The sequence below is a fragment of the Neovison vison genome, chromosome 11 (assembly GCF_020171115.1).
Source record: "Neovison vison isolate M4711 chromosome 11, ASM_NN_V1, whole genome shotgun sequence".
NCBI classification, from domain to species: Eukaryota; Metazoa; Chordata; class Mammalia; order Carnivora; family Mustelidae; genus Neogale; species Neogale vison.
In genome coordinates this window covers 124,696,192-124,710,431 of record NC_058101.1, presented here as the reverse complement: position 1 = coordinate 124,710,431, position 14,240 = coordinate 124,696,192, and the positions used below count along the sequence as shown (strand labels likewise).

General features: G+C 37.5%; 1 protein-coding gene across 1 annotated transcript in view; it reads left to right on the top strand.

The window, feature by feature from the left end:
* Positions 1–14,240, top strand: part of DCHS2 (dachsous cadherin-related 2) — a 261,399-nt gene that overhangs the window by 186,788 nt on the left and 60,371 nt on the right. The window contains exons 11-12 of the mRNA XM_044224647.1: positions 11,113–11,247; positions 11,451–11,660. Of these exons, the coding sequence (XP_044080582.1) occupies positions 11,113–11,247; positions 11,451–11,660 (345 nt within the window). The remainder of the gene's footprint in view (positions 1–11,112; positions 11,248–11,450; positions 11,661–14,240) is intronic.

Sequence of the window (14,240 nt, the reverse complement as noted above, 5' to 3'; positions counted from 1 at the left end):
AAATGTCTTAGAATTCCTTTTCAATATCACTGTGACTTTTTTGGTATTTAAGGTTCAGTAACTTTAATAATAATATTGTTTGTATTTTAAACAAATTAATTCTGAAAATTACCATATTTGCCATTGAGAGCATATGTCCATTTTCCCATCTGAGTTAATACAGATAGTTCAATAAGACAGTTTTTTTTTTAACCTCATGTATATAATTCTTTTTATTGTATGGGCTTCAGGTATACATTATAATCTGACATCTGTATACCCTACAAAGTGGTTACCCCCCAAATCTAGTTATCATCTGTCACTCTACATTTGACCTTGTTTTCCTCTTTCACACATCCCCCTATCCCCTATTCTCTGTGTCTATAAGTTTCTCTTTGTTTTGCTTTTGTTGGTTTGTTTTGTTTTGTTTTTGGATTCTATATATGACTGAATCATATGGTATCTGTCTTTCTTCGTCTGACTTCCTTCACTTAGCACAGTATCCTCAAGGTCCATCCACGTTGTTGCAAATGGCAAGATTTCATTCTTTCTTATGGCTGAGTAATATTTCACTTCACATTCCACATTTTTATCCCTTCGTCCACTGATGGACATTTAGGTTGCGTACATATCTTGATTATTGTAAATAATGCTGCAGTGAACATAGGGGCATGTATGTCTTTTTGAATTAGTATTTTCATTATCTTTGGACAAATACCCAAGAGTAGTATAGCTAGATCTTCTGATAGTCCTGTTTTTAAGTTTTTGAGGAACCTCCATACTGTTTTCCATGGTGAATGCACCAGTTTGAGTTCTCACCAACAGTGCATGACGGTTTTCTTCTTTCCACATTCTCTTCAACACTTGTTATTTTTTGTCTTTTGATAATAGCCATTCTAGGGGATGTGAGGCGACATATTGTTGGGGTTTTGGTTTAGATTTCCCTACTTATTAGTGATGTTGAACATCTTTTCATTTGCCTGTTAGCATCTGTATGTTTTCTTTGGAAAAATGTTTATTTAGATTCTCTGCCTTTTAAAAAAAATCAAGTTGTTTTTGGTTGTTGAGTGGTATGAGTTTTTTTTTTAAAGGTTTATTTATTTGTTTATTTGAGAGAGAGCACAAGCAGGGGGAAACTGAGGGAAAGAGAGAGAATCTTGAGCAGACTCTTTGCTGAGCAGGGAGCCTGACACAGGGCTCAATTTCATGACCCTGAGACCCGGGCCTGAGCCAAAACCAAGAGTCAGGCACTTAGCAGACTGTGTCACCAAGGCACCCTTTATGAGTTCTTTATATATCTTTGATATTAACCTCTGGCAAATAACATAATTTGCAAATATCTTCTCCTATTCGGGAGGGTTTTTCTTTAATGACGGTTTCCTTTTATATGTAGAAGCTTTTTAGTTTGATATATTCCCATTTGTTTATTTTTGCTTTTGCTTCCCTTGACTTTGGAGTATGATTCGCAAAAGCATCACTAGGACCAATGTCACAAAGCTTACCACCTGTGTTTTCTTCTAGGAATGTTATAGTTTCAGGTTTTACATTCAAATACTTAATTCCTTTTGAGCTGATTTTTATGTATGCTGTAAGATATGTTCAGTTTCATTCTTTTGCATGCTACTAACCATTTTTCTCCACGCCATTTATTGAAGAAACTGTTCCTAGCTTCTTTTTCATTAATTAATTGTCCATATATGTGCAGGTTTATTTTGGGGCTCTCAATTCTGTTCCATTGATCTGTGCATCTGTTTTTATCCTGGTACCATGCTGTTTTGATAACTAGAGCTTTGTAGTATAGTTTGAAGTCAAGGGGCATAATACCTTCAGTTTCGTTCTTTCTCAAGATGGCCTTAGCTATTTGGGATCTTTTATGATTCCATATGAACTTTAGAATTATTTGTTCTAGTTCTATGAAATTTGCCTTTGGACTTTTGATAGGGATAGCACAGAATCTGTGGATTTCTTTGGCTAGTAATAGACATATTAACAGTATTAATTCTTCCAACCCATGGATAAGTCAATCTTTTAAAATTCACATTCGTGTATAGCAAGTAGCATTACATAATCACAAGAATTGTAATAGATGTGTACATGGAAATAATAGTATTAGCAGTAAATCTTCTTCCTAAGTTGTTCATATAAGGGGTGATAGAGTTCCTTGAGTTTTTATTCTACATTATATACCATTTTAGATGCTTTGCCCTTTTGGAAAACATCATCTTCTAATGAAATGCATTTTAACATAAATTTGTATATGATGCTACAAAAATTTTCTTTTCAAAGACTAACCTAATTTTCTCTCTTTTGGCCAGAATGGGGCAGTATGATCACAAAATTTTCTCACTATGCTCAAAGACACAAGACTGCAGTGTGGTAACAATTGCTCCTCCCAGCTTGTACTTGCAGAATTTAGTTAGCACATTTCTGGCAGGATATTTTAAGGGTGATAGAGACAATGGAGAATATCAGCTCTGTGTTTCACAGTAGTTCAATGAAGTTCTCTTAGAGCACTCTCTGGTGTAAATTGAGCGATACAAAGATCTAGGCAATGCAGAAACTACTTCTCCAAGTTCATAGACACAGGCTGAACCTGCCTCTGATGTGGATCAGTGCAGGAGTTACTCATTAGCAATTATTAAACTTTGTAAAATGCTTCCTCCCCTTGACCTTACTTTATCTTATAAATTTTATTTTTGATAAGGGACACTTCTGAGAAATCTCTTGTTTTAATGTCTGAAGAGTGAGAAAAGCATTTCTCTCAAATATTTGCATATATCAAATAAAGATGATTACTGTAAATATGCATTCCAATTTTTACGGTCAAGGTGCCCCTAGTGACAGTGTTATTTTCTTTTCAAGTGACCAGTCTGCAACCTGTTAGTTAAATTGAATTGAAGAGTTCAGTATTCTAGAGATTATGGTTTGCCTGAAGGAGAGTTTAGATGCAAAATTATTGTTTTGCTGGCTTTGCATTTATGGATGTTTGAAATAACCACCAGCATCTTCAAGAGTCTTATGCACCTCTACACGTTGTGGAGACAGTTTGGGTTTACTGTTAACCTTGGTTTTTTAATGAGGCCAGAACTATTAAGCAAGTGCTTTTGCAGTCAAATGCTCTACCACAGAGCTATACCCCCAGGCAAGTGCTTTTGAATCCATTTTCTCTCAGTCTTTTGCTGCTGTTGTTTTTGTTTTTTATATCTACTTGTTGGGTTAAAACAATGAAAAAGAATTACGCACAAGAATTAAATGTCATTGTCAAGATTTTAACGTAACTGGCATCACACTGGAACTTAGGAATGGCTTATTTTATAGTTCTGTGTTTTAAAAAAACACGATAGCATTACTTAATATTAGAAAGCTGAACATATGTTTTCTGGCATTCTACAGTGCAGTTTTTAAAATGGTAAGCCTACAGTGTTGTTTGGCATTCAAACCCATGGGACTTCGAACGCTGCGTGTTTTATGATGTATGACTCACACTAGTTCTAACAGGAGTTTTTTCATGTATTAAAAGGGAAAAACAACTACCAGGTTTTAACTAAAGTATTAAAACTGCTGCAGCTTTTGGTACCACCAACAAGAGTTCTATTGTTAGTGAGAAAAGATTTACCCCCGGGGTGCACTCCCCTCCCCACTAGTCCCAAGAGAAAGGGGCCTCACCAGGGAAGATGACTCAGTCCCTACTGGTGTATTTGCTCAATAGTGGTGAGTACAGAATAATTCAACAGCACAATTCCCTGCAAAAATATCAAATTCTACAATGAGATCTTTTTGTCTATTGATAAAGAAAAAATGTATAGTGGAACAGCCTGGGGTTCCAGGGTGCCGATTGCCATCTTTCAGTCAAAAATCCACATTTAACTTTTGACTCCCCCCAAACTTAACCAGTGGTAGCCTACAGTTGGCCAGAAGACTTAAGGATAACATAAACAGTAAAAGAAAACATATTTTGTATGTTGTATGTATTACATATTGTATTCTCTCTCTCTCTCTTTTAGATACAGAAAGAGAGAGAGAGAGAGAATGAATGGGGAAGAGGGGGAGGGAGAGAATCTCAAGCAGACTCTCTGCTGAGCGCAGAAATGGGGGGCAAGATGTCTTGATCTCACCACCACGAGATCATGACCTGAGCTGAAATCAAGAGTCAGACACTTTACTAACTGTGCCGTCCAGCTACCCCTCTATACTGTATTCTTACAATAAAGCAAGCTAGAGATAAGAAAATTGTTTTAAGAAAATCAGAAGGAAGAGAAAATAATTTACATTGCCGCACCATATTTATTGAAAGGAATCCACATGTTAAGTGGACTTGTGCACTTCAAATCATGTTGCTCAAGGGGCAGTTGTGTTCTCTATCTGGGTTTATTTTGAATTCACTCCAGATCTGATTTCCCGGAAAACGTCCTGTGCTGGGGTCACAACTGTGCACAACAGCCTCCACGTGAAGCAAGGGAGAAACGACACCATGATGCTATTTCATCTGTTTCATTGACTCTAAAACAGCAGCAATTTTAAAATACATCTAGCTTCAGAAATGTTAAAATATGGGGGATAATGTGTCTTAGAATTAATGAAATAGTCAGCATGAAAAATAGAAAGAAGAACCACTTACAATTTCACTCACCCAGAGACAGTCACTATTTTTTTTCCAATTTATTTATTTTCAGAAAAACATTATTGAGACAGTCACTATTAATTGATTTAGTCAATTAACTGATTTAGTCCCCATCATTTAATACAGAGTATTGTAATTGTCTCATTGTTTTGCCTGTCTGCCTGCCTTTTGCATGGTGAACTTCTCAGGGGTTCAGGATATGTTTTATTCACTGTTATCCCAGGTCCCTAAGTCAGTGCAAGCTAAGATGTAGGAGCTCAGTAAATATTTTTGATTCTGTGATCTGAGAAACTGGAACTGCTTCAATTTGCCTTCACTCTTCAGAATGCATTAATTTATTTATTCCTTCATTCATTCAGTCAGGCATGATCCTGTTTTTGCCTTAAAACTTTGTGAGTTGTGTGAGCTTTGTACAGTTGAGGAATTCATGAAAAATGATCTTCCTAAAAAGTAAATCTGAAAATACTCCTCCCAGGCTCAGAATTCTTTATTAGTTCCTCATGGTTTTGATGATGAAGTCTTATTTTCTTTTGCTTAACAGCCAGGCACATTATGAAGTGACTCTAGCTTTCCTCTCTATCCTCAACAGCTATCACTCCCCCACTCTTGACTCAAGCTCTGCAAATGTTTCTCTGTAAATGACAAGATAGTGAATATTTTGGGTTTTGCAGCCCACACAATTTCCGTTGCTCAATTCTGACTTTGTATCAAGAGAGTAGCAATAGATAATACATAAAGAAACATGTGTGGGTGTGTTTCAGTAAAATTTTACACAAGTGGGGGTGTGTTGGATTTGGATAGTGGGCTGTAATTTGCCAGCAGCTGGTCTACTACATACATCTAATTAAGACATCTAAGTTACTTGCCACTTTCTGCATATTAGATCCAATTATGAAGTCATCAAAATGGTGGATCAATATGATGTTCTATTGGATGCCAAGATGAGCAGTATCTCTGCTGAGTAGATGATGGCCAATAATAAAAGAGTTTACCTAAAGATGTACTCTGTTGTTTCTGCTGGGTAAAATCAAATCACTTGAAATTGGTATAGAGTGTTTGGTCTCAAAAGGTATCTCCAGGATCAGTAGCACCATCATTCACAGCCTCCAGGGGCCAGCTAGCAGAGGACTTTTAAAAATGCTGGGGTCCCTCTGACCAATGTTTTCCCCAGGGTCTTTAAAAAGAGATTCCTCTGAACTCTTGGGAACTGTCATGGGGGTAGGGTGGTGGGCATGTCATACATGAGGTAAACTTGTCCTAACATTGCTGGTTCTTCAAACCTTTCTGTTCTTCTGAGACAGTATACAAGAGATTTAGCATCTCAACCTCAGTAAGGATAGGCCACTGTTGAGTGAGGCCATCAAAGAAACTATTGTGAGACATAGCTATGAGTTAACACATTCAATTCAGAATCTCTGCTAGGCACAGGACACCAATCATTCCAGCCTAAACCAAAGTTCTATTTTATTTTCCTGGGCCTCACATCCTTAGAAATGGCTTCCACACAGATTCCCTGGGTTTGTTCCAATATAACTTAGAAAAATCCTTCCATTCTTCAGAAGGGAGGCAGATTTGTACATAGTTAACTGCAAAATGTTGGGATGAGTCTAGTTATGGGTCTTTATGTGAATAAACCTCTCCTTGCTAGATGTTACTTGTATCTGCCACTCAGCTTGGGTCTGATCTTCAGGAAAATTAGTTTTCAGGCTCAAATAAAATCTTTCTGGTTTTTAACTATGACTGACCTGCAAGCTTCAGCTCTAGCTTACAGTTTTCTTTCTGCAAGTTTCTAGTACGTCCAGAAACAGCCTTCTCCCATCATAATCCTTTTTACTCCCCTTCGGACAGAGTCATTTGATCCTCTATGGAACTTGAGTCCTTTGAGAGTGACTCCCTCACAATCAAGCACAGGTGACAACTTAATTGATTATGATATCACTGCCAGTCATATGTTACTGGGATTCCATTTTCCATGGTCAGAGAAGTCAGCACCGCAAGTTCTGCAAGGCCAAGACATAACCAAACCCAGAATCTTTGAAACCTGAGACCTATTTCTGCAGCCAAATACTCCATCAGTCAGGTGTGGTCAGGAAAACCAGAGATTATGATACAGGTGTTGGAAAGCTGAGTAAGCACAAAAGGAATCCGGAAGTAACCTAGGAAAACTCACTATAGGGAGAGCTATCACCCCTAACCCTGGGAAACAGAAGAGGTCAGGGTCATCTGAATCTAAAGAAAAAGAGAACCAAAAAAGTAAATGAGAGGCCAGGGCTCTCGGAGCCTGATTCAGGGAGTTCTAGAAGGCTGTGAGCCGTGAGCGAGCTGCAGCAGGTGCAGGGACAGGAGTGACGGTGCTGACAAGGACAGTAAGGGGACAGAAGGGGTCGCCTCTTCTCTCCTTCTGATGTTCACTCTCTGCTGGTGTCCCCTTGCAGCAGACTCAAGGAGAGAGGAGTTGACAAGAGACAAATGTGGCTTGCAGATCCTTGACCCCCAGCATCATAGGACAAAGCTGAGCAGAATAGATTTAGATCTGGGACCAATAGTAGCATAACTAGGACCCCATGGAAAGAGGGAGGAGCAGCCAGAGGAAACAGCAACCACTCAAACCCTGACAGAAAGAAATATAGCACTTTCAAAGAACAGAAGGGAAGCCAGCAGATGGACCGGGAACATAGCAAGCAAGCGAGTGAGAAGAACCATATTCTATGGGACTTTCTAGACTGTGCTAAGGTGTTTGGATTGTACTTTTTTTTTTTTTTAAGATTTTAACTTGTTTACTTGACAGAGAAAGAGAAATCACCAGCAAGCAGAGCGACAGGCAGGGGGAAAAGTAGGCTCCCCACTGAGCAGGGGACCCCCCCCCCCCATTTTGGGACTGGATCGCAGGATCTTGGGATGATGATTTGAGCCAAAGGCAGACACTTAACTGACTGAGCAATCCAGCTGCCCCTGGATTTTACATTTAATACATTCAAACCTTCTTTCTTCTTTTTTACTTGTTAAATCCTATTCAACTTTAGAGACTCAGCTTATACAGAAGGCAGCCATAGTTTCCCAGTGATGTCTTAAATGGAATGGTAATTGCCTGCTCACTTTTCCATGTGCACTGCTATACTGCAAGCACTGTGAGGGGGAGAATTCGTCTTCTTGATAGCAGTTATATTCTTAGTACCTGGCATAGAACCTTGGCACCTGTTCTCACTCTCTCTATATGTTTATTTATCGAGGTAATCAATGAACAGACCATCTACCTGGGGTGAGTCTTCCTTGACCCATTTCCTCAGTGATTTCATGTTTTCTACCACACTGTCTATAATTCATTAATTTTTTGTCTCCCCACTAAAGGGAAACTTTGAAGACCAAGATTTATTACTTGATGGTATTTTTCCAGTGCCTGGCACTTATTATATGTGCATTGCATGAATGAAGACGTGAATGAATGAATGAACACATGAACAAATGAATAAAACAACCAAATAACTGGAGATCAATGCAGACACATGGGTGTTATCTGCAAATGGGTAGAAACTGAAATCAGTGAATCTTTTCTCTCTCCCTCTCACCTCTCTCCCTTTGTTCCTTCCTTTCCATCTTTTCAAACATCAGTCTGCAATATCTGAAGCCACAGAAAAGACAAATCAGATAAAAACAAAAATGACCAGTAAATTCTATAAATAAGTGACTGTAGAAAGAGTAGCCAGTTGTGAGAATTTCAAGATGGCTTCAGAGAATGGATACATTGTTTAAAGAAGCCTGGATATAAAGAGAAGGAGAAAAAATTTTGATTCTTAGAGCTAGGGAAGAATATAATTCAGGGGAAATTTTAATTTAAAAAAAGGCTAGATTAAAAAAAAAAAAAGCTAGATGTAATAGGAAATTCCAAGAGGGAGCACTTGAAGAATTACTTTTGCCATCAAAACAGAAGTCAGGAGTTAGAGTTGAATGTAGACACGAAGTTGAAAGAATGCTTTCCATGCCTTCATTTTCTCTGGGAAATAGGAAGGAAAGCGATATGCAAGAGTGACCCAATACATGTTGGGTGGGAGACACGAATGGGAGAGGGATGGCACAGGAAAGCTGGAAAGACGGCTGGATGAAAATGACATTTCTGTGGCCTCAGTCCATGTTGTTGTGACATTTTCTGAGCCCGAGTAATCTGCTGGATATTCCAGGAGGGCAGAGAGATGGTTGGAATGATGCAGGTTAAGTGTTGGCTGGGCATCTTTGGCAAAAAGCCACAGGACCCAGGAAAGTCACTGGAGAGGGACAGAGGGAATTGAGAAGGATGTCTTACGGAGGGAAAAATTAAGAGGTCATACACTGTAGGTCTTGAGGTCTAAGAATAATATATGGACGGGTCCAAATACACATGCCTTCTCACTAGGTGTGTGTCACATCACTGAATATCTTCAGAACCAATTTCTACTGTGCATAGGAAGGTGATGAAATTAGACTAAATAATCTCTATTTTATTTTTACTTTCTTTGTTCTCACGTCTGATGATGCTGTGTTTGTCCTGGATGATTATAGGTTGTGAGGAGGAAGAAGCAAGGCACTAGTTAAATTCTAAAAGGGCCATAGTAAAATATTTTATAGTTATTTTACATAATTTAAGTTGTGGAATGTGTGAAGTTTGGAGTGTGAAAATGTATTGTAAAAAATGTATGTGTACAAACTATGGTGTAAAAGTCATATATTCTTAATATAGTATGGGAGTTGAAGGTGAATGGCTTGTTATCTCAGGAATAAAAGCTATATAGAACACTGGAAATAATAAAATCTGAAAATTTCTAAAAAGTCAGGAACATGTTGGGTAGAAAGGTAAAGCACATTACAGAATAATGGGAACAATGGGAGGAAGGGAAAACAAAGATTTGCATTTATTTTAAAACATTTTCTAGGTTTGACAGGTATTGGGAATTAAAGTATTAAATAATTTAAATAAATATTAAAATAATTTATAATGTAATATATAAAATATAACATGATGTATAATGTATGATAAAATAGTATAATAAATGGGTAAGTTGATTTCAAAAATAAAGGGTCCGAAATTAAAAGGTTCTGTTCTCCGTGTAAGCTCCCTAAAGGCAGAGGCCATGCCCATTTGATTCGCCACTGTCTTTTGGGAAAATAGCTTTGTGCTTGACATTTGATTTTGGTCACCAGATATTTGAGGAACAGGAAAATAGATGTAAGATGGTACTGTTCCCATTTTCCTAAGGTACAAAGAGATGAACAGGAATAACAAATTGAATCTGGAATTTTTAGAATTGTTGTCTTGGCTGTAGAACAGAGTATGTGACCATTATGAGACCAAACTAATCACTATGATTATTAAATAATCACTAATGGAATAATATACCTAATGTCTTTTTCTGATAAAACAGTAAGTTTTTGGTGACCTCGGACCACACCATATCAAATATATTGATTGTATCTTATTAGACTTTCTTTTCTCTTAAAGTCCTTAAAATGCCTTCAAGCTATATTACATATCCTTTCCCATTCAAGGGCACAGTAAGAAGACATCTAATTATTCTTATGTAAAACTAGACTTCTATACACACTCTCTCCAGCACTCAGTCCTATATTGTATCTAGTAAATAGTGGAATGAAAAATTTTAAGAATAGCAAGATATAATTTGTAATTGATGTCTTTTTACTGTTGTTGTCAAGGCCAAAAAATAGTCTTTCATCTTCTGTTGAAGTGTAAAATCATTTAAGTACTATGTCTATTGGTAGATTCTTGTCAGTTAGAAAAGATGATAGGGAAATAATTGAACTGTGTAAGGTACAAAATAAGCAACAATGGCATGGGATAAACTCATTAAATTAATGGTATGAATGATCTTCATAATCAGTGATGGAGATGATATGGTGCTTCTCTCAGGGAAGAAGAGAAACCACAAAAAAAAAAATGAGAAGCATTGTTTTCAAAATGTATGCCAACGTAGTACCATATTTTTCACTCCAGATAGGAGACTGAATACTAAGTAGAAAATAAAACAAAAATATGCATATAAGCAAGTTTATGTGCTTGCCTCCTGCGATGGAGAATAAACAGAATACCGTAAGTGAACACAAGCTTTTAAATAGAGGGTTGATCTAAAGAAATTGTCATTTGCCCCGTAAGCTTACAATTATGTCATTAAATCACAATCAGGGGTGTTAGAAGGAGTAATTAGGAATATATTGTAGGGTTGCACACTCATAAGAAATTTTTTATGAGAGGGAAAAAATCCAAAGCATTCACTGTGGGGAAGTCTCCTAAGACTTTTGAAATTCAAGCATTTCAGCCCATGAGGCTTTTATTTAGCAAGAACAGCCAAAAGAGGGGTGCGTGTGTGTATAAGTGTGTGTGTGTGTGTTACCTTAATTTGAAGGTTGTTTAAGCATCCTGACTTTTTCATCTCTGACCTAAAGTGTTCATTGGAAAAAGAAAAGGAAAACAGAAGAATGGTTTCCAAAGGGATAATTCCTAACTTTTTCTTTATATTTTTCTTAAGGAATCAACTCCAAGTTTCAGTTTGAGATCATGGCAGGTGCTTCATCTAGATTGTTCAAGATAAATCCTGACACTGGAGAAATAGTGACCACCACCACACTTGACAGAGAAGTTTGGGAAGTTTTCACCCTTCGAGGTAAGCGATGCCTAACTATGCTAACAAACAAAAGTAGTGATCAGGAAGTTAGTGGTTTTACATGTCTGTAGCGTGTCTTTATGTAAACTGTTATTGGCCCAGTGCTACCCAGTTAGTGTGTGGTCTGATGCATCTAGTTGGGGTGATAGATTTTCAGCATCAATTTATGGCCACAGTCTTTGCCATCTTTCATTTCACATTAGTTCTCGTACGAGATGGAGGAGTCCCTTCGTTATCTGGCACCACGACGGTTCTCTGTACTGTAGAAGATGAGAATGATCACGCACCACAGATTATTGTTCCCGGTCATGACATTGAGGTTCTGGAAAACCAGGAGTCAGGAGTTGTCTACACTGTTTTGGCTTCGGATATGGATGCTGGCAATAATGGAGCTGTCAGATATCATATAATTGGTAAGTATTTTCTCTACTAAAATTCTCCTCAGGACACTAACTGAGTTGATACACTGGTAGTCATTCTGTATTTGGTGTCTATTGCAGTGTCTATAAAATACACACTCTGTAAGAGCTATTGGGGGCCATGTTTGTCCTTTCCACAGATAGCCTGAGACACTGGCTTCCAAATTCTTTTTTTTTTTTTTTTCCTGGCTTCCAAATTCTTAAATCTCCCCTCAGCAATTCTTGTGAATTTTTCTGTGGTAACATTAGTGGGTGTGCAGATGGAACATAAACAACTTTTTTCTACTTATGTGTCTTTTATATGATCACTAACATTTTTATTATTTTGAGCCAGCAAGACTTCTGTTAGTCTTTTCTTAAGTGGAATTTAGAGAACACAGAGATCGACAGTTCCCAGATCTGAATACCAGTAAAACACTTAAAAATTACAACCATACCCCACCCTGACCAGAGTCTGTAGGAACTTCTACCCAGAAGATAATTTTGTGATATGACTCCCCTTGGATCAGAGGCATAAAAATTTCTGGCAAAGTAATGTTAGCATTTGTATGGGGAGAACCACATCTTCTTCTTCTTCTTTTTTTTTTTTTAAGATTTTATTTATTTATTTGACAGACAGAGATCACAAGGAGGCAGAGAGGCAGGCAGAGAGAGAGGAGGAAAAAGTCTCCCTGAGGAGCAAAGAGTCCGATGCGGGGCTTGATCCCAGGACCCTGGGACCATGACCTGAGTGAAAGGCAGAGGCTTAACCCACTGAGCCACCCAGGTGCCCTATACATCTTATTCATCTAAAAGAAAAAGTGATTTTTTTGGGGGGATATGTCAGTGTGCACATAGAATGATAGGAGTTGAGAGAGTAATGCTTCAGAGACTGCGTCTGATGGGGAGAAGTTGCTTTTAGTTCTTGTAAAAACGGCTTTGGGACTAGCTTCTGAAAGCTATCACTTCCTATATGCTAAAAATTCTATAACCAGTGGCATTTTCTATGTGCCATCCATTTTACTCCAAAATGAGAACAGGTTTATTGCTTTTTTGCCTGATTATAAAAATGATATATAATTGGTTCAGAATATATATACAGATTTATGAGAAACCACAGTAGTAACATAAAATATTTGTGTCTTGTGGGGGTAATTCATTTATTATTTTGAGCAACGCTTCTCCATGAACCTGGGTAAATGGAGACATCAATTTTACATATATTAGATAATTCATATATCCTATTTTATTACCTCATTTTTTAAACTCATTTTTAATATGCTATGTAAACCTTTCATATCGGTAAGCATACATATATGTTAGCATTTCTAATGATGTCTCTTCTTACTGCATATGTAAAATATCACTTATTTCATCCATCCCCTTTTATAGTCTTTCAGATATCAACCATTACAGTAGTCTTATTATTATAAAAATGCTGCAGTTGAACACTTATCCAATTATTTCCTTATGATAAATATAAGTGAAGTTATCTTGTCCAAGAGCATATATATTTTAAATGTTTATGTGTATTGTCATACTTTCATCCAGAAGAACGCTACTCTTTCAAACTAACTTGTATAGATAAGCCCAGTTACTTCTCTTCTGCCTATTGCATTGGGTACTTTCCATTGTAAACTCCTCTTGTTTTCTAGAACTTTCCAAACAATCTGTGATGAAGAACCAGGGTTTGAATTTTTTTTTAAATTTTTGTTCTGTTGTGCACTGAAATTTTTGTAAAATACAATAAATATGAATTACTGTGAGGAAAAAACCACAAAGGCGTACAAAAGGCAAGCCCCAGTTTTTTTAATCTATTATGGTATTTTGCAGACATAAAATTATTCTGTCAAGCCTCTACAAGATTTTTTAAATGCTTTCTCCCAAATTCTGTATGTGTCTTGTCGAGAACCAATTACAAACAATCTGCAGAGTGCCACCCATCCCCTTTCACTGCATAAGGGTTTGTTTGCTTATTTGCTTCTTTTTCTCATACTGTCAAAATTTCCCCTTCTGCTGGTTTTTACCCATCGATATTTACCAGTCCTTCCCATCTTGAGAAAAGTCTTCCCTCAGATGCATCCCTTCACTGTCTCTTTACCTCTACAATAAACCTTCTTAAAATCGTTGTGTACACTCTGGTTTCTATGTCTTTACCTTACTTTCATTTCTTAGCCTGCTACAATATGTATTCCACTGAAACTGCCCTTGCAAAAAGACACTTAGGATCTTGTTGCTAAATCCAGTGGATCCAGGTCTTTTCTTAATTTAATTGTACTGCTTTATGCCTTTGCGAACAATGCCCTGGACACTGGGTCCCAACTTGACTTCAGAAAGTCACTTTCTCCTGATCCTTCGTCTGCCTTTCTAGACAAGCCTTCCCAGTGTCCTTGTTCTGTGGGTGGTCCTCTGACTTACTGGAGTTTCCAGGGGTGTTTTGTGCTTATTCTTTTACTTTGCTCATTGACACACTCTTACTGCATCATTACATCTGGTCCTCATCTTCAGCCCCCACTGGCACCCCTATGTCTCCCTATCTTTATCTACATCTGAGATCTAAGTCCCATTAAAGCACTTTTTTAAAAAAATAAAATA